Source organism: Cricetulus griseus, chromosome 7, assembly GCF_003668045.3.
Source record: "Cricetulus griseus strain 17A/GY chromosome 7, alternate assembly CriGri-PICRH-1.0, whole genome shotgun sequence".
Taxonomy (NCBI): Eukaryota; Metazoa; Chordata; class Mammalia; order Rodentia; family Cricetidae; genus Cricetulus; species Cricetulus griseus.
Window position 1 is genome coordinate 113756498 of NC_048600.1, and position 24547 is coordinate 113781044.

General features: G+C 48.3%; 1 protein-coding gene across 1 annotated transcript; it reads right to left on the minus strand.

The window, feature by feature from the left end:
• Window positions 1–98: 98 nt before the first annotated feature.
• Window positions 99–22568, minus strand: Rab5c (RAB5C, member RAS oncogene family). The gene is made up of 6 exons (XM_027428140.2): window positions 22416–22568; window positions 5048–5301; window positions 3582–3733; window positions 3199–3321; window positions 1660–1753; window positions 99–1233 (listed from the first exon to the last, which is right to left on the minus strand). The coding sequence occupies exons 2-6, from the start codon at window positions 5211–5213 to the stop codon at window positions 1118–1120; spliced, it is 651 nt and encodes a 216-aa protein (XP_027283941.1). The 5' UTR covers window positions 5214–5301; window positions 22416–22568; the 3' UTR covers window positions 99–1117.
• Between the last annotated feature and the right edge of the window lie 1979 nt (window positions 22569–24547).

Consider the following 24547-nt stretch of genomic DNA (forward strand, 5'->3'; position numbering starts at 1 on the left):
GAGAGGACAGAAGAATGGGTGTCAGAAACCTAATGCAGTCCTACCAAAAAACCAAAACCAAAACCCTTGGAGGTCACTACAGACACCAACAATGGAAATACAGGTTGCATATCCTTTAATGTAAGCTGAGGGGAGCCCGGGGTCAGCCCCAGACCAGTCCTGTCTTCCTACACCATCAGAGCTGCCACCAGCAGGGCCTCTTTCTTTTGGTTACCATGACCACCAGCATCCTCTCACACGCAGGGGGTGGAGCCATTTAATCAGACTGGATGATTCATTTATATTAACTTCAGGAAAAATAGAAAGTATATGTATGGCCTGACAAACTCTGCCAGAGAAAGACGAGGAAGACAAGTGTGAGGTCGATCGATCGGCTGACTATATTGACAAGATACTGATTGGTTACATGTTGAAGAAAACATACAATACAAAATACAGAAAAAGTTGGTTCCGTCCCCTCCCACTCCCCCCCCCCTTACCCACCCATCCCCAAATACTCATCATCGTGATTTGGTCAGAATAGGGCTCAGAGCCAGAAGTCAGGGTGACCAAGGGTGGAGGGGTCCTGGGCCATGGGTATGTGGCTGTCACAAATGACGCTTATGAAATGCTGCGATCTCTCTGCCAGCTGGGAGTCAGATGGGGAGGGTCTGCAGCCTGATGACAGCCAAATGAGGGAAGAGCTGCCTGTCCCTTCCCCAGCCCAGAGCCTGCCCACCACCCCAGGACCAAGACCACTCCCAGCAAGGTAAGATGTGGGTGTTCTCTCCAGCAAGAAGGAAAGAAAGGGTAACTGCTCCAACCCCTGTCCTCACAGACCAGGAGCACAGGAGACAAAGGGCAAGTGGGAGAGCAGTCGAGAGGGAACTGGGAAGAGCAGAAGATCATATATATTAAAAAAGTGACTTAAGACTTAAAATTGAATTAGTATTTGTACAGAAAGGTGCAGGGTGGAATAACTCCCTCCGCCTAGGATCAAAGTTATGTGGAGAATTCATGATGGACCCTCCCCTGCCCCCAGTGGTGGCCCGAGTCGAGTCGTTAAGTGCGATTGGTTAGAGTGGATTCCAGTCGGGTCATTCTGGTGGAGGAGTGGGGGCAGTGGCAGGCAGGGGGCTCAGTTGCTGCAGCACTGGCTTCGGCTGGCTGGGTTGCTCTCCTGCAGATCCACACCTCTGTTCCGGCCTGGAGCACCAGTTACATTCTGGGGCTCATTCTTGGGAAGCTTCTTAGCTGTTTGGAAGAGAAGGGAAATGCACCTGTGGGGACATCCCAATATTCTCCTCTAATCAGTGACAACCAGAATACTGGAAGGCTTGTGTGCCAGCTGCATTGGAAACTGGAGCACAGAGGCTAAGAACTTGTCTAGAACTAGAGTGACACTCTGCACTGTCAGGATGTGAACCCAGGCAGAATGACTCCTGAAGCAAAGGAGCTAAAGTCCTATGGGGGAAGGGATGGCAGTGGATGGCTCTGACATGGGCGGGGACTGTAACATTGAGACTGTGGCCCAGGATTTGCAAAGTTCTGCATCTGGGAGTCAGCTAGTTTAAAATGGTGAGAATTCTGTTAGTGAAGGCACCCCACAGACCCATTAGAGACCAACCAGCACACAGGGATCTACTCTGGTTGGGAAAAGGTCAGGGAGAGGCAATTTACCTATTGCCATGAAAATTTCATTCACATTCATTGCAGTCTTCGCTGATGTCTCCATGAACAGCAAACTGTTGTCATCTGCATAGGCTTGTGCTTCCTGATTCAGGAAAGTGAGGAAGAGGGTGGGAGTTGAATGTTGGCAGACGGTAGGGGCTAGGGCCCAGGATAAAATCTTCCCTGGTCTCAGTCCTTATAAAACAGAGTGACTGGGCAAATGTAGGGGTTTCAGACTTAGGGCTCCCCTGTTCTGGCTCTCCCCAAATACCAGCACCACCTGCCCCACTCACACTACACCTCCCAGGTCACAAACACTGGCAGAGTCTTATTCAGCTTCCCTAGGTCCACTCTGCTGCTCTTCTGCAAATATACTTGCACATCTGGACAAAAGCATAAGAGGACATGGATGCTGCCTGCAGCACTGTTTCTAACCCTCAACTGTTACAAACAACCTAGGAGGCCATCAGTCAGGTAAAGGATGCGGTGTATGGTGGCTCACAATTGTAATCCCAGCACTTGGGAGGTGGAAGAATGAGGTACAGGACTTCAAAGCCTGCAGCAGAGGCTACATGCTTCCTTCCTTACTCCCCCCCCCACACACAAACACATGACTTCATACAGTACAAGTAATACACAGCATACTCCCATCCATCTGTGTAAAGAAAAAGATTCATAAATGTGTACATTTGCAGGGCAGTGATGGCGCACGCCTTTAGTCCTAGCACTTGGGAGACAGAGGCAGGAGGATATCTGTGAGTTTGAGGCCAGCCTGGTCAACAGAATGAGTTCTAGGACAGCCAAGACTGTTGTAAGAGAAACCCTGTCTCAAACAAACAAACAAACAAATGTGTACATTTTGGTAAAACAAAAAACTGGGAATTCTGGGTAAAAGATGCTAAGTTTCTAGGAATAAAGAGACTAAATTCATTCTCTATACCTTCTTGGACTATTTAAATTTTACATGCATGCATTGCCTAAAAAGTATTTCTGGGGCTGGAGAGATGGCTCAACACTGGCTGCTCTTCCAAAGGACCAGGATTCAATTCCCAGCACCCATATGGTAGCTCACAATTGTCTATAACTCAGTTATAGACATAAGTTTAAAAAAGAAAAAAGCACTTCCTAGCCAAGCGTTGGTGGCGCACACCTTTAATCCCAGCACTCAGGAGGCAGAGGCAGGCAGATCTCTGTGAGTTCGAGGCCAGCCTGGTCTCCAGTGCGAATGCCAGGATAGGCTCCAAAGCTACACAGAGAAACCCTGTCTTGAAAAACCAAAAAAAAAAAAAAAAAAAAAAAAAAAAAAAAAAAAAAAAAAAACACTTCTATTTCAGTTCATTTGGTTTATAAGGCAAAATGTGCAGAAGCGTCACCTACCCACGCCACCCACAGAAGAACACTAAGGACAGTTCCTTTATGGCCCATGCTTGAGTTACGAGAGGTCAACAGAATAAAGTTGCTGCCACCTGCTACCTTACAGGACCTGAGTGGCCTGGGGAGGCCTCCCTCATAGAGCCAGCTCACCTTTCCCAAGTTCTGTCATCTTACCTGAAACTCCACGGCTCTCTTGCTGGCCAGGTCTGCCTTATTGCCTGCGAGTGCAATGACAATGTTGGGGCTGGCCTGCCTCTGTAACTCCTTCACCCAATTCTTAGCCCGTGCAAATGTATCCTGAAGAGACAGGATAAGAGTGTCAAAGGGACAGAGGAGACATTTTACTGTGAGCCACTCACTAGCAAACAAAAATTGGCACAGCCAAAGGCATCCCTACAGATTCTTGTGAGAGTATCCAATGAACAGGATATCTGCCCATATCCCACTCGGGAATAAAAGGCCGAGCGAGAGGGAGGCCAGAAAAGAGGCTTTAATAACCCAATTCTTGGGGCTTTATAGAATTGAAGGGCAAAGAGTAAAGAAAGGAAAATCTTTACTGTGTTGGTGATGTCATAGACCACGATGGCTGCTTGGGCCCCCCGGTAGTACATGGGGGCCAGGCTGTGATATCGCTCCTGTCCAGCTGTGTCCCAGATCTCAAACTTGACCGTGGTATCGTCTAAGCAGACAGTCTGTGTGAGGAAAGCCGCTGTAAGAAAAAGGTGGTGTCATTAGGCAAGGGGGAACTGGAAACCACCTGGCTTATTTTCTGTTGCTGGTTCTAACATGTAGAAGCCTGTCCCCACAGGGCAAGGGAGGCCTGGGCTCCTGTGTTGTCTGGGAAGTGCCTGCACTTCCAGAGCCATTTGAGAGCCACCCTGCAAAGCACAGTAAGGGAGGCCCAGGGGAACCCTGAGGCCAAGCCCCAAAGGGTAAGACCCCATCCCCCTAGCCTTCCTTCTGCCCTTTACAGACCCACTTCAGCTCAATGGTAACTGTGACTTCAGTTTTTGGGAGGCATTCTCACTGGGAACACTGCCAGGCTGTGACTGGCTTTCCAACCACTCCTGCCACCTGCCGGCACTCAGGCTAGTCACCGGCACTCAGGCTAGTCACCGTCACTCCTGTGACCCAGAATCATTCCTGTATGGCCAGTCTGCGGTGGGAACACAGGGTACTGAAGTGAGCATGCTCTGAAGGAGAACCCTGGAGCTGGGACAGACAGGGAGTATCCCCACACACTGGACCCACAGAGGGTTCTGACAGTGCTGTGAGGAGCCTGGGGCGCCACCTCACTTCCCCCTCTATAGCTCCTGACAGTGCTGAGGAGGCAGAGGGAAGACTGCTGACAGGGCCCATTCTGTTTCCAGATGCCTGGAAACCTCCTACAAGAGAAGGATGACTCAAGTCCAGGGTGGTTCACACTGACTACGGATGTGAGAGGCTGAGCCCAGACCCTTATTTACATCCTAAATGCTGACCAATGGGGAATCAGTGACACATTCTGAGCTCCAGAAAGGGTAAAGGTCAGCAGGAGAGGACAGGACACTCATACTGCCCTGCAGAACAAACAGGACCCTCTGAGAGGCCCTCCTGATGCCAGGTCAGTAGAAGGGGTAGTTGTATCCACACAAATAACAAACAGGCTGGACCAAAACAGGAAGCCAGTTTTCTTTTTTTCTGTTTGTTTTGTTTTGAGACAAGTTTTCTCTGTAGCTTTGGGGCCTATCATGGATCTAGCTTTGTAGACCAGGCTGACCTGGAACTCACAGAGATCCTCTTGCCTCTGCCTCCTGAGTGCTGGGATTAAAGGCAGGCACCACCACTGCCTGGCCAGGAAGCCAGTTTTCAATCTCTAGCTAATTCTTAGCAGTCATGCTTTTTGGAATGAATCAAGACTGGCTGCTGGGTTCAATTCCAGGCCCACTGAGGAGAAGGTCCTCATTCCAGGCCAGACAGATTTAGTCTCTGCTTTCTCTCCCCTCAACGCACCCTGGCCTCCCAACTCCCTGTTCTCACTCACCTCCGATTGTGCTCTCCTGGTACTCGTGGAATTGTCCCTTGACAAAGCGGAGGACAAGGCTGGATTTGCCCACTGCAGACTCCCCCAAGAGGACCAGCTTAAACTGACAGATCTTGTTGCCAGCAGCTGGTCCATTGGGTCGAGCCGCACCTCCCCGACCCGCCATGGCCCGATGCTTGGTAGCAGTACCAGTGAGCGTGGGGGTGGGGCCGGTGCTATGCAAAGAGGCACTTAACTGGGAGGGAGGCCTCCAACTGCAGGGGAGAAATAAGAAGTAGGGGTTAGAATGAGACTGTCAAAGGTGCCCTCCCTCAACCACAAGTATCCCCCCTTGTACTCCCTGATGACCCGGGCTGATTAATCTTGTCCCTGAACTCCCAACCTTCCCCACAAGGGTTGAGCTGAAGCCTTCACTAGACTGAACTACACATCTCCTTTATCTGCAACTGGCAAAGAGGTAGAGAGCCAAGTGGTTTCCCAACTTTAGGTTCATGGGTCCTAAGCAAACACTTGGACCTCCCTCTCTTAAATACATACATTCACTTACAAAATCCAGGAGAAGAACGAATGGATGCCAGCATGAGTCAACAGGCTCTTGGGGCTCCATCCCTACCCCCCAAAAAGGGACCAGAAAGACACTAGGATTTAGGTCAACAAACAATAAGCTTGCAGTCTTGTGCTAGGACCACAGCCTGCTCTGGGCAGAAGCAGAGTGTGTGGGGAGGTGGGTGAAGGCACAGCAAGTCCTGGCAGCAAGCGCCCCTGATAAGATGCTTATGGGCACACAGTGACCAAGGCCCAGCCAGATCAAGTTGTTATCAAAATAACTAGGCTTGTACCACACAGAACTGACTTTGTTGGTCTGAGGCTGGACTGTATGTACCAGTATCAAAGCAATATTCTCTCACTCGTCTTCAGCCTCTTTCTCCAATCTTCTCATTTTGGATGGGCCAGAAGTCTCACACACATTAAAAAACAAACCACACAGAAAAACAAACATGCTCTGAAGCCACAGCTCTGCTCCCAGTCTCTGCTGCCAACTCTCTCTTTTAAATAAAAACCTCCCTTCCATTCTCTACTGGCAGAGGCAGGGGTGACACAAAGAAAGCTTAAGGGGGAGGCAGGAATGGAGGCAAACATGAGACACTGAGACCTGCAGCCCTCGCAGCTGGTGCTCCAGGCCCTGATTTTACCACTCAGCTTCAGAGGCTCAAGCGTTTTGGAAGCTTCAGCACTGCACAGAAGGGTGAGAAGCGTCTAGGCGATACAGAGCAAAAGACAACAGAACACACACAGGGAAAGCTGCCCTTCCCTGAGCAGGACAGTGCATCCCCTACAGTCAAGGGACAGGAGTGTGATGAACAGAGTGCCTGTGGGAAGCCAGTGCTCTGTGCCCCTGCAAGAAGCTGACAGCAAAGGGCCTGCTTTGTTCAGCCTCAAATCCTTTTCCACATCCAGGATCTCCCAGCAACTCATTTAAAAAGTGAGCTTCAGGAAGAATGATTCACTAACCAGGAACAACGGTTTCCTTTCTGGGCACCACCAAAGGAAAAAAGCTTTGAAATGGGGGCCACCTCTTCCCCAAAAGTACAAGGAAGGAAGTAGGAGGGGGCAGTCTTCAAGTTGATTACTAACCAGAAATGTCATTTAAAGACACCATAGGTAAGATGCTTTCTCATCCACCCTGAACAAGGCAGACAAGGCCTGTGCAGTTTCATCAGGACTTCCTTACAGTGCTCATGTGTGTTTTAGGAACTCAGAGTGCTTAACTCAGGAAATCATTCTGAAAGACAGCTAGCATTCATGGAGAGATTGCACTAGTATCTTTTTTTGAGCTTTAATGCAACCTTCCATTTTTACAGATGTAATTTGACAGCACTAAGGGGTCTGCTCAAGGCCACCCAGTATACAAGTGACAGACTGGATACAACTTGGGTTCCTACACATAAGCTCATTTGTCATTAGGCCAGTTTCCCTGCTGGGAAAGAACAATGGGGGCCACACCCACCCCTGGAGTTTGTTTTTGGGTAATTGCAGCAGTTTTGTGGGCTCTTCAAGGTCTGGTTCTAGCAAAAATGACCCTGCTCCTGTAGTCCTTGAGTACACCCCTAAGTGTGGGAGGGGCCACCCCACAGGAGGCAAAGCTTCAGTCACAGAGGGAAAACCACAATGGAAATACAAGTTGGTGATTACCCTGAGTGCACATGACACAGGCCAAACTATTTAGCTGCAGTACAAGAGAAGAATGAGGGAATGGGGCAGGGAACAGACAAGCAAGACCCTGGCTGGGAAAAAAAAAAAAAAAAAAAAAAAAAAAGCCAAAAAAACAACCAAACAAACAACCCAAAGCAGCTGTGGAAGAGACAGCTACTAGTATGGGCAGCAACCCTCACCTTCTAGTCCCTACCAAACCCACATCTGCCAGACAGAATGTGATAATTTTTTTTTTTTTCCTCAAGCCAGTTCTCACCTAGCAATTCTCAACCTTGTCTCTCTGTAAAAGCCATCTGTGTGGCTGGCATGGAGAGCTCATCCAGGCTCAGAACAGAGCCAGCTGGCTATCTGCAGGCCCCACTGAAGCACAACCAGGGTTAGAACAGCTAGAATGGAGCAAATGAGCAGACACCAACCATGAGTGTGGCTGTCCCCTCCCCTCCCACAAGCCGCTTGAGCTAAGTCAAACCAGGACTATTAATGAGGGGCACAGCACGGTTAATGCCAGTTTTCGCCCAGAGTGCAATACTCTCCACAGATACTGGTAAGCAGACTCTGGCTCTCCTAGTCACTCAAACAAGTTCTACCCAGCTGGCCTAAACTGGCCGCTGACATGTTCTTCCTGATCATTGGTCCTGCCTCCAGAAACACCTGAGCAGGTGCTCACAGCACTTTTTATGGTCTGCTGCCTTGTAGTTTTCCTGGCCCCAAGAAGGGAATCACATGAGCAGAAGTTCGTGTCTGACCTTTCAGCCAATAAAGCACTAAGCACAATTTTTGTCATTAAGTAATGCAGAGATAAGAGCATGTCTCAGAAAAGTAAAGGCCACACCCAGTTCCCAAGAAAGCTTACAACTTCCTCTCCCAAGACTGGAAAACCAGAAGATATACCCCAGGCAGGTGGTAACAGTGAATGAATTCATGGACTGAGTTGTCCTGTGTGTGTGTGTGTGTGTGTGTGTGTGTGTGTGTGTGTGTGTGTTATGTGGTGTATGTGTGTAAGGAATCTTTTTTTCCTGAACTAGTAGCAAAAATATTTTGTATTTTAGAACAAGTGATGGAATAAGTTTAAGTTGTCTTGGAGTCAAAAATCAAATCCTGCTTAAGGACCAGTCACCATCAAAGTTGCCTGTAGGAGACAGGATGAGTCAACAATCTTTTCCCCTGAGTGTTTGGCAATGGTGGAGCTTCAGGCCCATGGCTAAGGATGCTCAAGACCCACTTTCCAACCTTCTAAATAAGAATCCTGGTTCATTCACAGACTACCAAGAATGGGCACCAGCCCCGACTTCATGCCTTCCATGGAAAAGGGGAGCATGTGCAAGGACTTGGGGGCACTCTATTCAGTATGTCTTTTCCGTTATTGCATATAAAAGACAGAGGGAACCAGGCCCCTGAACACTCCAAGCCAAGAAAGGACAAGAAACAAGAAGAGCTGAGCGCTGCTCTACCTTGTGCTGGCCTGCCTGTATGTGCTCTGGGTGCTGGCCAGGGTCTGTGGCCACTTTAATCATCAGAATCCACATTAGCCCAAATACATCAGAATCTCTAGAGTCCAGAACTCACAGCTTTAAAGTAAGATCCCCAGTTGGGTGCAGAGGAGCACACCTTTCATTCCAGCACTAGCAGGCAGAGGCAGGAGGAGTTCTGTGAGGTCAGAGGCCAGCCAGGGCTACACAGTGAGACCCTCAGACAAACAGAAGTAGCTGACTAAACACAAGAGTGCCATCTGATAAGGGAAGGCTTGCAGATCCATACTGTACTCAGGCAGGCCATCAAGCTAGGGCAGGGGCTGAAGCCTTCAAGACACCAAGTGCTGTGTGGCAAAGCTGTCCCTCCCCAGTCCCTGTGAGACATGATCAGGCTTCTCTTCTCTAATGCATACAATGGCTTCACACTGCTCTCCTTGCTGGCTTCGAAAAGGTCTAGCAACTCCAGCTGGTGGGTGTCTCTGGTGCTTCCTGTTTGCTTTAGAGACTTCCTCTAGCTGCAAGTGAGCACAGCCTGGATTGGGAGCAGATTAGAGAAACCAGACTGTAGGCCAGAAGGTGGGTGGAGAAGCAGTCACTTAAGGTTAGCTGCTGGGTGAGGGGGTGGGAATAGAACTGAGAACCAAGTGGCCCTCCCTGCCCAGAGCTCCAGGGAGATGGTCAAGCCAGATACTTCACCTATCCTTTACTCTGTGGAAAAAAGCAAGAGTTGAGTTGGAGAAGGCACAGCTGCCTCCTGAAACTTGGTAGTTTAAGAGAAGGATGTATTGGCCTGGGCAGGAGAGGTAACCGGGCTCAAAGGCTAAGGCAGCAGATATTAAAAGGAAGCCAAGTGGAGCCAAGGATAGCTTCAGAGGCCTCAGGGAGATGAGGTGATGACTGACCCATAGCCTCAAGAGCACAGTTCATCCTCCCAGAGAAACCACTGTGAAGGCACCCTGGAACCCAGGACAGCTCTTGGCAGGACTACCAGGCTGCACAGCCAGAAGAAAATAGAACGAGGAGACAACAGCTGCCTGAAGCCCCTATCTCTATCACCCAACCTCAGCATGACAGGTTAGGGCTCAGGGAGGGGCAATGGTTCCAGCTTTGGTCAGCTGGTTAGTTCTGTGACCTTGGCCAAGTCACACAAGTGGTCATTGTCAGCTTTAGTTCCTTATCTACAAAATGGTGTTATTTAATGCTAATTGCATTGGGTTGCTGTAAAGGTTAAGTAAACATAGGGTATCCAACATAGAATTAAGAGGAAGGTAAGGTTCCAAGTGGCATGTTTATTAAACTACAGCTAGCTACTTAATTAACTCTGACTCCTTCGTTGTCAGAGTTTAAAGGGCCATCTAGACCTAATCCTAACTATGTCAATTACAGAGAAGGAAAATGAGGTAAGGTGAGGTGACTTGCCCAGAGAGACACAACAAGGTGATGGCAGAGCCCTTAGGAAAGACTAAGATATGAAGAAAAACCAAGGTTACCAACATACTCGTATCTACCAAGGATAACATGGAGTCAAGTTTCACTGTGTGGCTTGTACTTGCACATTTAGCATGGATGTGTGTATATGTGCGAATGCATATAAGTGGAGGTCAGAGAACAACTTTCAGGAATCAGTTCTCTCCCTCTACCAAGTGGATTCTGAGGACTGAACTTAGGTCAGCAGGCATGGCAAAAAGTGCTTTTACCTGTGGAGCCATCTCGACAGTCCTAAGTATGCTCAATAGGATAATGGCTTTTAGCAGGGAAACACTTTTTAAAATTAGTTAAAAATTTTAGCTAGTTATATACTTTAGATTTGTAAACTTAACTAAGTTTATAAATTTATTTGTATATGAAAGTTACAAGTTAACAAACAGACAAAATACTTATGGTATAGAATGTGCATAAAACAAAAGCTTAGAAGTGATATGTGAGCTGGGAGTGGTAGCATACACCTTTAATCCTAGCACTTGGAAAGCAGATTCCTGTGAATTTGAGTCCAGCCTCATCCATACAGTGAGTTCCAGGGCTACATAGTGAAGCCAAAAAATAAATAATAAAACAAAATATATATGGAACCTCTCCTGTATATAAACCATTTTTAGCTTCTCTCTAGTATGAAAATCAGAACACTAATACAAAAAGATATTGCCTATACTGGAAAATAATCAAGAGAACAAAGACACCCAAATGTTAATAAGGTACAGGATGAGCTTTTATATAAAAATATAATTGCTGAATGTATGTTAAACCCATATTTTCTGTCTAGACTTAACTATGGGTAGAGAATTGTAAAACTGTTTAAATATTCCTGAAAGCAAGAAGCCAGCATGTTTTCACCGAGGAGAAAGAGGTTACAGTGGTGTGACATTCTAGAATCCCACCAGCCCAGGCAGAAGGAAAACAGTTGGGGAGGGGGGTCAGGGTAGGAGACAGAATAGTGTGGTAGGACTCTGGTACTTCTGTATTCGGGGTCATGTCTCACCTGCAGAATGAATAGAAAAGCTTGGCCCCTGATGCCAGGCACTCTACAGTCCAGGCTGAGCTCTGGGAAGGGCTTTTATGGAAAGCCATTAAGCAACTGACTTAGGAGGGGAGATGCGGGAAATAAAGGGGTGCTTCTGTTACACAGCTACAGAAGATGACTTGGAATCATGTGAGCACTCTAGAGGTGTGCTCAGAGTCAAACAGAACTCCATACATGTCCAGGCCACCCAAGTCTCTTATCTGGGATTAGTCTCAATGCATTCCCCATTCTGGAAAAGACCACAGTGAAACCTCATGGAGTCCCTTAGAAAGCTCCAGGCCAGGGTCCCAACTCTTGCAACTCCAGCAAGGAGGTTTTTTGTTTTTTGGTTTTTTTTTTAAGATTTTTTTTTTTTTTTTTTTTTTTTTTTTTTTGGTTTTTCAAGATAGGGTTTCTCTGTGGCTTTGGAGGCTGTCCTGGAACTCACTCTTGTAGACCAGGCTGGTCTCAAACTCACAGAGATCCACCTGCCTCTGCCTCCCGACTGCTGGGATTAAAGGCCTGCGCCACCAACTCCAGGCTTTTTTTTTTTTTTTAAAGATTTATTTATTATGTATACAGTGTTCTGCTTGCGTGTATGCCTGCAGGCTAGAAGAGAATACCAGATCCCATTACAGATAGTTGTGAGCTACCATGTGGTTGCTAGGAATTGAATTTAGGACCTCTGGAAGAGCAACCAGTGCTCTTAACCACTGAGCCATCTCCCCAGCCCAGCAAAGGGATTTAAACATTACTAGATAGCCAAGCTGAACATTTTGCCAGGAGTTAGCCAGGAAAGAGCATGGTAAGCTCCCTAATTCCCTCTGCTGTGTAGAATTGAGGACAGATGCCAAGACAAATCAGATTGTTGCCATCTCTTAAGAGACAGACCCCCAGCTTCTAGTCTTGTCCAAGAAAGAATAAGAAATTCTTCTCTGAGAACTAACAAGGGGGCTTAGTGTGGGTAAAGGTTCTTGGCACCAAGGCCGACAACCTGAATTCGATTCCCAGGACTCAAAAAGTAGAAATGTCTAATGTCTGTCTAATGATCTCCACAAGCATGAGCGAGTGCCCCCCCCACCACACCACACCTCACCCCACCCACCTACCCCACACCTTACTAAAGCTAGAAAAGAAAGAAATCCTTCCTGACCACCAAGCTGCTTTCTCAGCTCTCCATCACAGATAGGTCCCCAGAGGGCAGAGGAAGCACAGCCAGTGCTAACTCTCAGGCAAAGATGGAAACCTCCAGTGACGTTCACTCCCTCTCCTTCCTGTACCCACAGGGAGGAAAAGGCATAGTGTACATGATGTTCAAGGATTCCATGACTGATGGGCAACTAGAAGAGTCTCAGTCACTGTCCCTATGCACCGAGAGATAGGAGGCTATCTAGGGCTACACCTGACAAGGTTCATCCTGCCTAGTGATTCAACATTCTTGAGAGAAATGGGGCCTGGCCTCCAAAGCAGCACTTGTCAGACTGGCAGATTCTCAGCTCCAAGCCAAAGTTCAACTTGAAGTGTGGTCCTTTCTGCAGCACAGACCCACACACATGCTCAGCACAGGGACTGGGAGCTGAGGCCACAGCTGAACGATGGCTCACTCCCCTTCCCATGCCTGTGCAAGGCAGGATGTTAAAAAGATAGCCACCCCGCATGCCTCAGCCCGCATCTGCTCCTGCTCCTGCATAGAACACAGGCTTTCCAGACAGCAGACAGAAGGATGTGAGATTCCCATTGGCCCACAACCCTCCTACTACTCTGTAAGTAAATCTAGCTTGGTTTTAGGATTTGGGGTTTTTGCTTGTTTGTTTTTGTGTTTTTCATTTTGTGGAGACAGTTTCAGCAGCCTGGAGATTAGACTCCTCCTGCCTCAACCCCCCAAGAAGTGAGGTCACAGGTGTACACTACCATGTTGGTTTCCTATGCCTGTTTTGTTTGTGCAGTTATAAACTTATGTAGGATGTTACTAACTGGAATCTCATCAATGCAGGGCTTGTCTCCCTCTCTGTCTCAGGATAGGCTCTACAGGACAAGAGTGTGAGCCAGGACAGCTGCCACTTCTGATGCCCCCAGACCCAGCAGAACTGCAATAACCTCTGCTCAAGTCCGGGTCATGTTCTCTCAGGCACCTGTTCTCTCAGGCACTCACACCAAGTGAAGCTTCTCATAAACCCTTCCTGTCTTCACAAACAACTGACAGAAGCAAAGGAGCTTAAATCACTGGCCTCTTTGTTCACCCTTAGCTCCCAAGCAGCCAGCAGAGGTGGCATCTAAGGGGAGGGCAGGAGGGAATCAGACAGCAGAAAGCCAAATAATGCCTACTGGCAAGACACCACAGGCACACTGTGGTCAGAAGCTGCCCAGCTAACAAGAACAAGGTCAAAGTTCTCACCATGAGTTCTAAGGGGCAATGGCTCTCGGAAGCCAGAAAACAGTATTTCAGACAAAACTCGTCTTTAATTTTTGCTGAACAAAACATATACTGACGTCATCTAAAGGGGTCCAATCAGACAATAAATTAAGCACACATTCTACAAAGACTAGCTACTGCAGGAGGCTGGAGAATGTGGGAGCCTGAGTGTTGAGAATGAGAAGGCAAGAGGCTCCAAGGCACTGTCGCAGACGACAGGGACCATCTTACAAAGCTCCCAAAGGCTGAACTGTAGTTTTCCTATGTTTTAAGCTCAAGCCTGGCACACCATAAGGGGTCATAAATATGGTGAAGTGAACATGTGGTACAGGTCAGCCTGGCTAAGTTTGGGGACAGCTGAGAGCTGACACAGCCATCTTCCAGATGACTTGGACCCCACCCCAAGAGCACTCTAGGCCAGACTTCAGACAGTACTTCTCAGGTCCCCTGAACAGCAGGGTTAAGCTAGACAAGTATCAAGTCCTGTGGCCATCACTTAGGCTAGCCTTCTGCTGAGCCTGTCAGAGGGAGAGACTAGCACCCACATCCAGGACAGCTGGAAAGTAGATATGTAAGAGCCCCAGAAACACCCAGCAATGCAAGTGGGGCGGGGTTTGCCCTCATGAAACCTCTCATGAAGCAAGTGGATCCTCAGCCTTGTGCCCACACCCCTTCACCCCAGCTTCCCCGGACCTCATCCTCCAATGTCCCTCCATTTGAAAGAGGAAGCCTTTCACTAGTTTCCCGGAACAAGGGCTAGTTTCCTAGAAGACCCATGATATACTACTGTCAAGAGTCCAACTTTAAATTCTCTGGAGCTGGACCTGATGCCATCAACAGAAAGAACCATCACCTTCCAATAATCTTCCCCCACCAAAACCAACCACAAACCCCTCAAAAGCAACAACAACAACACAAGGGTGATTCGTCTTTGAGAAGCCCACATCATGCTGTTTTGTTGTTTTTGCTTTTCCTGAGCATTGCAATTGTAATCCTCATGCTTAAAGTTTACATTAAAATACTTCTAACAAATCCCGAGTCTGCTTCATTAAGTTAAATAAAAAATAACTTAAAAATATCAAAGGTTCTATAAGATGAAGTGTCTTGAAGACCTTATTCCCTTGCTTCCATTTGAAAGCCTCTCTCAGGAAAGGGAAGAAGTGATTCAGCTGCAGGGGGGAAGGGGCAAGAACAAGGCAGCTGACAACAAAACCAGAGTTGAGTTCCTTTTAAAAATCAGGCTGCAAATGCTAGAGGTTTCCAAATTGGCATCATTCACGACCACAGGGTCTGAGCAGCTCAGAGAGCAATGTGATGACTAGCAGAGCAGCCAGGGTGAGGGAGGCCACCCACAGCCTCAAAAGCCTGTGATGCTCCAGACAGAGCCACCTGAAGGGGACACACACAGACCTATGAATAGAGGTAAAGGGCTGGTGCAGGGCTCAAGTTACAGATTTCCAGAGGGTGACTGCAACTGAAGGGTTTAAGTTAGTCAATGATTCAGGATCACAGCTCCAAGTGATATCTGCCTTGAGCCTGCCTAGAGCCACAAAGGCTACATACAACACAAGCCTTCCCAAAGGAGAGATCTGTTTATGAATGACAGCAAAAGAGACGTGACTAGACCACCTGGGATTTCATGGACTCTCAGCCCAGAGTCCAGGAAGGTTTGCCTGGAGAACTCAATGCCCAGAGAGAGAATGAGTACATCCAGCATCTCTCCACACCTGACAGGAGTAAACTCCAGAGTAAATACCAAATGTGGTCACTGCTCAGCTCAGGTGCAAGCATCAGGAGATGGGGACTATGAACTGGGGAGCAGAGGGCAGCAACCTGCTGCGAGGAACAGGTGCCAGGACTGACTGGAGGGGATTCTCACCACATACTACCTTGCCCAGCTGTGGGACTGCACCCACCACCACCACCAGAAGGGACAACCTGAACTCATCCTGTAATTCCAAATCAGGACTCAGGCTGGAAATACACAAACAGCACCTTGTGCCAAAAAGGAAATGCTCAAAAAACAAAATCAGAAAACTTCACAATGACAGGAGTAGGTCAAAGGGAGCTAAAGAGCAGCCTATGGTCAAAGACAAACAATGTGAGGAAGAAATGTAGATTACAAACCAAAGTGTAAAATTAAGTATCTTTGAGCCAATACCAACAGATGAATAATTGAATACATAATCGAGAGAATGAGCAGATCTCTTGCATTAAGGGATTTAATAATTCATGTAGCTACTCCACCCTGGGGGGGGGGGGCGTGACCTGCCACTAATGAAACGGACAACTGCATAGTGAAGAGACCTCAGCCTGTGGTCAGGCTGACACCAACAATGGTAAACCCTACTTGATATACCAGGACACAAATGATACTTTCTATCAGAGTCTTCCCCCTAACCCTTAGCACTCCTAACCCCAGTCTACTCATGAGAAAAATATTCCAGCATTCCACAAAATATCTGGCTGGTGACCTCAAAACCATCAAGGTCACTGAAGACAAGTCCAGTCCATCAAACCACCCTCCTAGAATAGTCTATGGAAGTGTGACACCCAAATGCAGCCTGGGCTCTTGCCACAGAAACAGGACAACCAGGTATAATCCACAGAATTGTGGGTGAAGCATGAACTTTCATGCATTAACACTAATGTAACATGCTACTAACAGGGGGAACAGGGACTGAGGCTTGGGAGGAAACTGTACTACACTCATAATTTTTCTAAAACTATTTTGAAAAGTTCACTAATGGGGGAGTAGAGGTGGGAAGGAACGAGGCAGTGGCTCATCCTGAAACAAGATGAGATTTGAGGCCTGCTATTATCACAAACTCACAGTTTTGAAGATGAGTTAATGGACAGGGAGCAGGGAGAAGAGGAGCTGGGGGAAGTCAGACCAACAGTCTCAGGTGAGAGAAAGCATAGCCCAACTCGGTAGGTTAAGACTGGAGCAGGGAGTTTAAAGGCCACACTGGCAGGATGCTGATGGCAGGGCTGCCCTTGCTATTGTTGTGTGTGTGTATGTGTGTGTGTGCATGCGTGTACGTATGCACGCGTACTCATGCTGGAGAGGAGAGAACCAGAGCCTCAAAAATGCAAGGTAAGTACTCACCTACTGAGCTGTACCCCAGAACCGCTAGTGCTGAAGGCCAACATCAGTCTATGCAGATATGCAAAATAGCACCTACTGACCAGAGTAAGACTCAATCTCACTGATCCCTGCTAAGTGCTGCCTGGGTGGGTATTGTCTCATCACACACAACTTCGGAAAGAGTAGAATAGAATAGTCTGTCCTGCTACCAGATTTACTTACTCTGCAGAAGCAGGTCGGGTGCGGGGTGGGGAGGTGGGAGGGTGGTCTGCAGCCAGGCAGGCCACACCCACCTTCTCCTACTAAAGCCTTCACAGGAAACAGAGGTTTGGAGAGCTCTACCCTCTGGAAATTGGTTTGTACTCTGCTCGATCTGCATTATCTGTCGGGCAGCAGCTATTTACCTGTTTGCTCTGCTATCTGTTTGTGAGCAGCTGAAGACAGGGCTCAAGCTTGGAAATGAGCTGGGGCTAGGTTCAGATCCCAGTACCTAGACAAGCTGTAAGTTTGGGTAGGGAGTGTTAAGGAAGCAGGCAGGCTGTACTTCAGGGCAAGCGCCACGTCTGTGCTTCCCTTTAGCAGCTGCAGTGAAGAACCTATTATGCTGCCCATGATCTTCGGCCTGAGGTGCTCATCTATATGAGCTAGGAAGAGCAGGGAGCCAGGACTGGGACCTCCTCAGGCTAAAGGGAAGCCTCACAAAGAAAGTGACCAGCGACAGGTGGTGGGGGCACACACTTTTAATCCCAGCACTCGGGAGGCAGAGGCAGGTGGATCTCAGTGAGTTCAAGGCCAGTCTGGTCTACAAAGTGAGTTCCAGGCTCTGTTACACAGAGAAACTTTGTCTCAAGCCTCCCCTGTTCTGCCCCTCCCCCCCCCAAAGAAACAAAGTGACCTGCAAGTCAAGTCTCAAAAAAAAATAGGGAAAGCAGCTTCTGGGCAGGTGAGGTGGACACAAGTATTTTAAGCAAAGGGACCAGTACACACTTAGCCAAGGGAAGAGAAGCTATCCTGCATAATGAGGATATTATCCATAATGACGAATGAGCACAAACTCCTGCCCGCCCTGCCACTCAGAGCATGGTTCCTCACTGTAACATGGGCCTCCCTCCAGTGGGGTGAGGATGAAATTAAGTATGCTCAGAGCTCAGAAGAGTGCCTGGAATGTCAGCAAAGCTCAGTAAGTTGAACTTTTAGCAGAGAGTGGTGGCACATGTCTTTAATCACAGCACCCGGAGACAAGGACAGGTAGATCTCTGAGTTCAAGGCCAGCCCGGTCTACAGAGTGAGTTATTGGACAGCCAGTGCTACACAGAGAAACCTTGTCTCAAAAAACAAAACAGAAAAACAAGTTGCACTTTAACTGGTATCACTGCCCCTGTGTACAGGAGACATGTAGTTTGAAAACCAATCAAACTTTTTTCTATGACATCCTCTCAACACAGAGTATGCCCTTAAAGATTATTCCAAGGTTCTTTTTGTTTTGTTTGAGATAGGGTCTTGTTACACAGCCCAGGCTGGTCTCAAGCTCATGATTCTTCTTCCTCAGCCTCCCAAGTGATAGACAGATGAAGAGCCTCCTAGTGCATAGTAGGCAAGGGATCTATAACTGAGCTGTTAGACAGGGTCTAACTAAGTTATTCAGGCTGGTCTCCAACACACTGTGTAATCCAGGCAGGCCCTAAACTCAGGATCCTACTACCTTAGTTTCCCAAGTCAACAGGACTACATTGGACTCTGCCAAGATCCTGAAAGCATAACCTACATTTTGGGACATCCTAGTCTATAAACTCTGCCCACAACAAATGGATCTGACAAAGCACCGACTTGGTCATGACAGGTGAGTAACACTGTGCTCACCTCCCAGGAAAGAAGTCCAGGGCTCAGTAAAATTAAAAAAAAAAAAAAAAAAAAAAAAAAAAACAGTAGGTGTGATGGTGCACACCTTTAGTTCTAGCATTCAAGGCAGAGGCAGAATTCAGATCTCTCTGAATTCAAGGCCAGTCTGGTCTATGTAGTGAGTTCCAGGACAGACAGAGCCAAGCAGAAAGACCCTGCCTCAAAACTAAATAAATGGGACAAGGGACAATCATGGTGACTGCCTTTTTTTTTTTTTTTTTTTTTTGAGTCGGGGTTTCAGTATGACCCAGGCTGCCTTTGAACTCATAAAGATCCTCCTGCCTCTGCCTCCCAGGTGCTAGGATTAAAGACATGAGTTGTCATGCCCAGCACTCCTTCTGTAAAAGAGCGACAACCTGTATCAATGAAATGAGGGAACCTGTGACATTGTCCAAACACCAGGCACCACAAGACACTTAAAGCTGAGTCAGAGTTCTAGAGATGGATTGTAATAAACCTTCAAAACCCCACTTGCCCACCAGAGGCCATTTTGTGAGGATCTGTTCTGTCCTTGGCACTGGACTGGCCTGTTGTTTCTAACTGTGAGAGATCTAGTATTCAAATTTTATGAAAGAAACAGTTTCAGTGAGCCCAGGTCATCCAACTGGTAAGCAAGAGACTGAGGATGGGAACTCAAGGCCTTCAGTCTAAGCCTCTGATGCCTTCTGTCTAAACTGCCCTTCTGACTGCTGAGCAACAGTTACAAAGAGTCAGAGTCTCATGTAACCCAGGCTGGCCTCCAACTTCCTACGTAGCCACAGATGACTCTGAACTCTGATCCTCCAGCTTCCATCTCCCAAGTGCTGGAATCACAGATGTGCCTACGAGCATGGTTTATACAATGCAGAGATGGGTCTTACATGACAAGCAAGCCTCACCAACTGAGCTATATGCTCAGTCCACTAAGACGGCTCTTTCTGGGCTGCTGAGATGACTCTTTGGCAGCTAGAGGTGCTTGCCACCAAGTCTGAAGATCTGAGTTTGATCCCAGGACCCACAGGGTGGAAGTAGAGAACTGATTCCCACAGGTTGTCCTCTAGCTGTGCACAGTGGCGTGTGTGCAGGTACACAGACAGAAAACAAATGGATGCTTGCTTGGTGGAGCTCGGTTTGAATTTGTGAGTTTGAAGCTGGGCATAGTGGTGAACATCTTTAATTCCAGCACCTGGGAGGCAGAGACAAGTGGATCTCTGTGAGTTCAAGGCTAGCCTGGTCTACAAAGGCAGTTCCAGGCCAGCAAGGACTACACAACGAGACCCTGTGTCAAAATAAGCAGGCAGCATCAAAGGGGAATCAGAAGGCACAACCCTTCAATCCTGCCCAAGGGGACCCTTCAGTTTTCAGTTCGTCACTTTTACTTTCATTTTCTAGTCATTTTGAGTTAAGTTCTGAAGAAATTAATGACACAGACTTTAGGAAATGCTTGGGCCCTGAAGAATACAGGCTTGGGACTCTTAACTGTCATGGTGTCCACAGAAAAGAAGGGAGTGAAAAAAAAAAGGGTAGAAGGTTGGGAAAGAGAGGGAAGCCAAAGAGGAAGGCCATGATGAGGAAGGCCAAGAGCCTGCACTCACACCCGGTTCACTATTTCTGCAAGTTCATTCATTTACAAGTGCACCAGCCTAGGAGGAGAGCCTGCTTTAGAAAAGGTAAGGTTACATTTGAACCCAAGCTCCAAACACTGGGTCTGAACACTTGTAATTAACTATAGGGTGCTAGGAAGAATTGTTGATAAGGTGGGGACACAAATACCATTATCCTTCTGAGGAATATATGTATGGGAAGAACTCTGGGGCTTTATATCTTATAAATAAGATATACACTTACACGTTTAGACTCCTCCTAGAGTGAACAGGAAGAAAGGCCAACTAGGTGTGAGAAGTAAGAGGGAGGTGAAGAGCAGACTTCCAGAGGAGGGACTCCCTCTATTGGTGCCCTCCTTCTCCCCGCACAGCAGTGACAGGCTTCAGCTGGGCCTCTCCAATTTCTGAAAGCCAAAAGTGGCTGCAGAACTTTGGTGCCTCCTGTCTCCTATTTCTCCTCCAAAGTGTGTTTCAGAGTCAGAGCTGGGAGAGGATGTCCAGACAAATGCTAGAAATGCCCATCAGAAGGCTCGCCTGCCTCAGCCAGGGCCCCAGGAATCACAATCCACTCCTGAGCAGGTAAATCTAGCAGAAACCAATCCCCTTGAGCAGACAGGGTCACTGGTTCTCTCCTCAGGAGGGCATGCTGAACAGATGAGAGAGTCTAGGCCGGCTGAGGGAGTCCCCAACAAGCCCACACAGAAAAGAGAGTGTCTCATCTAGCTGTTGACTCTAATGAGGAAGGAATTTCTTCTCATCCAGTAAGAAGTGAAATACAAACATCACTGAATTAGCTTAAAATGTTGTACTAACTGGACACTGGCAACTGTCCAGAAGGAGATCAGAAAGATGTCAAAGCAAAGCTTTTAGCTTTTGTGTGATAAGCAGCGACTTAAGGTGGTCAGGAATGCCTAAGGACTGAATGGCTTCCCCACTCTTCCTCCACAGCAGACAGCAAGGGTCAGTTGTGGCCTCAGAATCAGGCTACTCCTCAGGAAGGTAGTCTCTGGCCTGTACTTTGGCCACTTAACAAAAGAACTTTCCAGCTTGGTCAGAGACAGCAGCCATTCATTTCACACATTTCAGTCCCAAGGAAAACACAAGGATCCTGCGTCAACACGGTTAGGGAAACTGGCATTTTCTGGCACATATAGCAATTCCTTCACCTACAAAAAAAAAAACCCAGAGCTGCCACTGTGGTCTGGATTAGCTGCTCTGTGGTAAATCCAAGCCAAGAAGAGACTGGAGACTCTGCTGAGGCATGGACCTGTTGCTCAGGTGTATAGTGTTGTGTGATTGGGAGTGGAAAGAGATGACCCCTCAATTCCACACTGCTCGTATCTGGTCCTTATCTTCCTCCCTAGGGAACAGCAGACAGCGCAGTCCCTCTAAGGAAACCACTCACATGCTCTGGGACAGGGCTGAGCCTGGAGCAGGGGGAAGGAGGAGGGGAGAAAGAAGATAATGAATGGGCCGGTCCTCCCTGATCCGTCGCTAGGATTGAGCAAAGCTCAGCTAAATTCTTCAGAGGCAGGAAGACCGACACACACTGAAAGAACACGGACAGGGCTGGGGGCCTAATGAGTAGCCGATTCCCTGTCAGTGACCCAGAAATCAAACTGCTGAGGTCCTGGTAGGCTCGAGAGGAAGTAAGGAACTGTAAGAGGGCAAACACAATTCTGTGCGTGTGGAACTTTCTCATCCAGACACCCACCATCCCCGCACACACTAGAGGAAATCTAGATAAAAATTCTGTCAGGGGTGCAGGGGGGCAACTGTGGGGTTTTTTGGGGGAGTGGGATTTTTTTGTGGGGGGAGACACAGGAAAGGAAAACCAGGAGAGACAGCACTCCCTGCCACTTCTAAAAGGGAAGGGAGACAGGTTCCTTCACACCTGGCAAAGACTCTTTGCTTCTGAAAGCGAGGGGGTGGGGAGCGGAACTTAGGGTCCCTCTCTCCCACAACTGGACTGGACAGGCCAGAGGAGAGCCTTAGAGGACTTCTGAAGGCTCCCGAGGGGCAGGTAAGCGAAGAAAAGAGGCGCTCCCGCTTTGGCCCGACGCCCCAGGGAGCCCCTGAGAAGGGGCTACGGGTCGGGGGAGGGGTCAGTGTCCCCCTAAGCTAAGGTTGGGCAGAAGGAAAGGGTACCCCAGGGAGGCTTCCACGCAGGCGAGAGACTGGCCCTGAGACAGGCACACTCACCGCGGCTCCGGGGCGGCAGCGTTACTTGGGCCGGGGCTCCTACAGACTCCGCTCCTCTCCCCCCCGGCGGTGTCCCAGGCTCCGGCCTCCACTTCCGCCTTTCAGCCGCTCCGGATCCGGATCTCCAGCTCTGCCCCGCCTCTCTATAGTCCCGGGTGACTGACAGAAAGGAAAGGCCAATGGGAGGCACTCTGATCCTACCCACAATCAACGCGGGAAAGGAGGGCGAGTGCGCGCGAGGGATGGCGGAACTTGTAGTTTTCAGCACAGGAGGCGCCGGAGGCTGCCTGGCACTTGGGTTTAGGGTGGAACCCGCTGCTGGTGGGGCGGAGCTGGTCCAGCCAGGCCTGCTTATCGCGTCACTGCCAGTTCCAGGTGCGGTGAGGGAAGGCGTGTGGTGGAGCTTTCCAAGAGGGCAGAGAACTCTGTACATGCAGAATTGAGAAAGGAGAAATATGATGCTCAATGAGGCCGCGTGGACGGTGTGCACTCGGCAACTTAGAGAAGCCCCTGTCCACACTTTTGCGGTCAAGACAGGTCCAGGAGGCTGATTGCTGAGAACGATGGAGCCCAGTGTGGTGGCTCACTCGGAAGGCAGAGGCTAGCAGATCTCTGTGAGTAACAGCTAGGGCTGTTACATAGTAAGACCCTGGCTCAAAAGGAAGGAAGGAAGGAAAGAAGGAAGGAAGGAAGAAAGGAAGGAAGGAAGGAAGGAAGGAAGGAAGGAAGGAAGGAAGGAAGGAGAGATGGAGCGGGAGAAAGGTGAAGCCCTGTAGAAACGACTCCCTGGGGACTAGAGAAATTGATAGTCCATGGGTAAGGGTGCTTGGCACCAAGCACCATCCCTAGGACCCACATAGGATAAGGAGAGAACAGACTCCCACAAGTTGTCCTTTGACAACCACTTGTATGCCATAGCATGTAAGAGCCTACCCACCCTCCCCTCAAATAAGTGAAGAAATGAAATTTTTAAAAAGGAGGGCTTCTTTGGAGGATCCTAGGTGGCATGAAAAGGAGAACTTCTGCCGACGGCCATAGGCTCCCCCCCACCCCTTTCTTCCTTCCTTTCACATATGGTTTCTCTGTGTCGCCCTGATTGTCCTGGAACTTGTGTAGACTAGGCTGCCTTTAACTCACAGAGATCTGCCTCTGCTTCTGGAGTGTTGTGATTAAAGGTGTGTGCGACACCATGAGAAACTAAACTTTATTAGGCTCAGTTCCCAAACACACCAGGGCCACCTCCACTCCCAATTAGAATTAACTCTTAAACAACCTCTGCCAGGGTTCTTTCCACTCATCACTGTAAAACCCCTTCCCCGCTGCTAGCTAATATGGGTCAGTTCTAATTCTTTCTATATGAGTTAGGACCACTTCTGCTTCTGCTCAACCCCAACCTCCAACACTGGTCAGTATCTCTTCTTTCTGCATCTCTCTCTCTCTCTCTCTCTCTCTCTCTCTCTCTCTCTCTCTCTCTCTCTTCAAAACCTATATGAAACCATTGTGTCTATGGCATGAGTCATACCCTGAAAGCTTGCGTCTGTCTGGAACAATCTGCCACAAGGCTGTGCCCAAATCTAATTTCTCTTGTCATCAAGGTGCAAGTTTCTTGCAACATATATACCAACATATATACAGCATATATACAGATCTTCATAGAAATTATGTCAGCTGAGAGAAGTCATTCTTAGTGGGCTGACTGGAGACAAGCTCTTCCCTCCAGCTACCTGCCCACTATAATGCACTATACCTAGCTCAACGCCAAATACCAAAGAAGAGTTCTTTATTCAGGAGGGCAGGGCAACTTCTGGGGCTATCTTTCTAAGTCTAGAGATTAGCCTGGTCTCTCCCACATACTATGTATTTGTGGTTGTAACTGGGTGGTGGGGAGGAAGGAGTATAACAAGTCCTTAGTGACTCATTAAGGTTTCTCCCTTATCCCAGGAGTCCCTGGTGGCGTGAACACGGCGCCAAGTGGATTGGCTGGCGCCTTTGCCCTTCCTAGAGACAGTAACAGGGCCCTGGAGTATGGTGGGGTGTGTCTGCTTTTGTTGGCTCTTTCAAAGCCCTGGGGCTCTCAGACCAACCCCCAGAAACATCCAGAGTCAAGGTGTACAAAAATAAATATTTATTTC

Bases quoted from the DNA above. Each gene is read 5' to 3' on its own strand.
- Rab5c (XM_027428140.2), bottom strand. From the start codon at position 5,213: ATGGCGGGTCGGGGAGGTGCGGCTCGACCCAATGGACCAGCTGCTGGC. The intron at 3,734-5,047 runs GTGAGTGAGAAC...TTTTTCTTACAG, and splicing joins CCAGGAGAGCACAATCGGAG to CGGCTTTCCTCACACAGACT. The intron at 1,234-1,659 runs GTAAATTGCCTC...TCTTCCAAACAG, and splicing joins TGAAATTTTCATGGCAATAG to CTAAGAAGCTTCCCAAGAAT.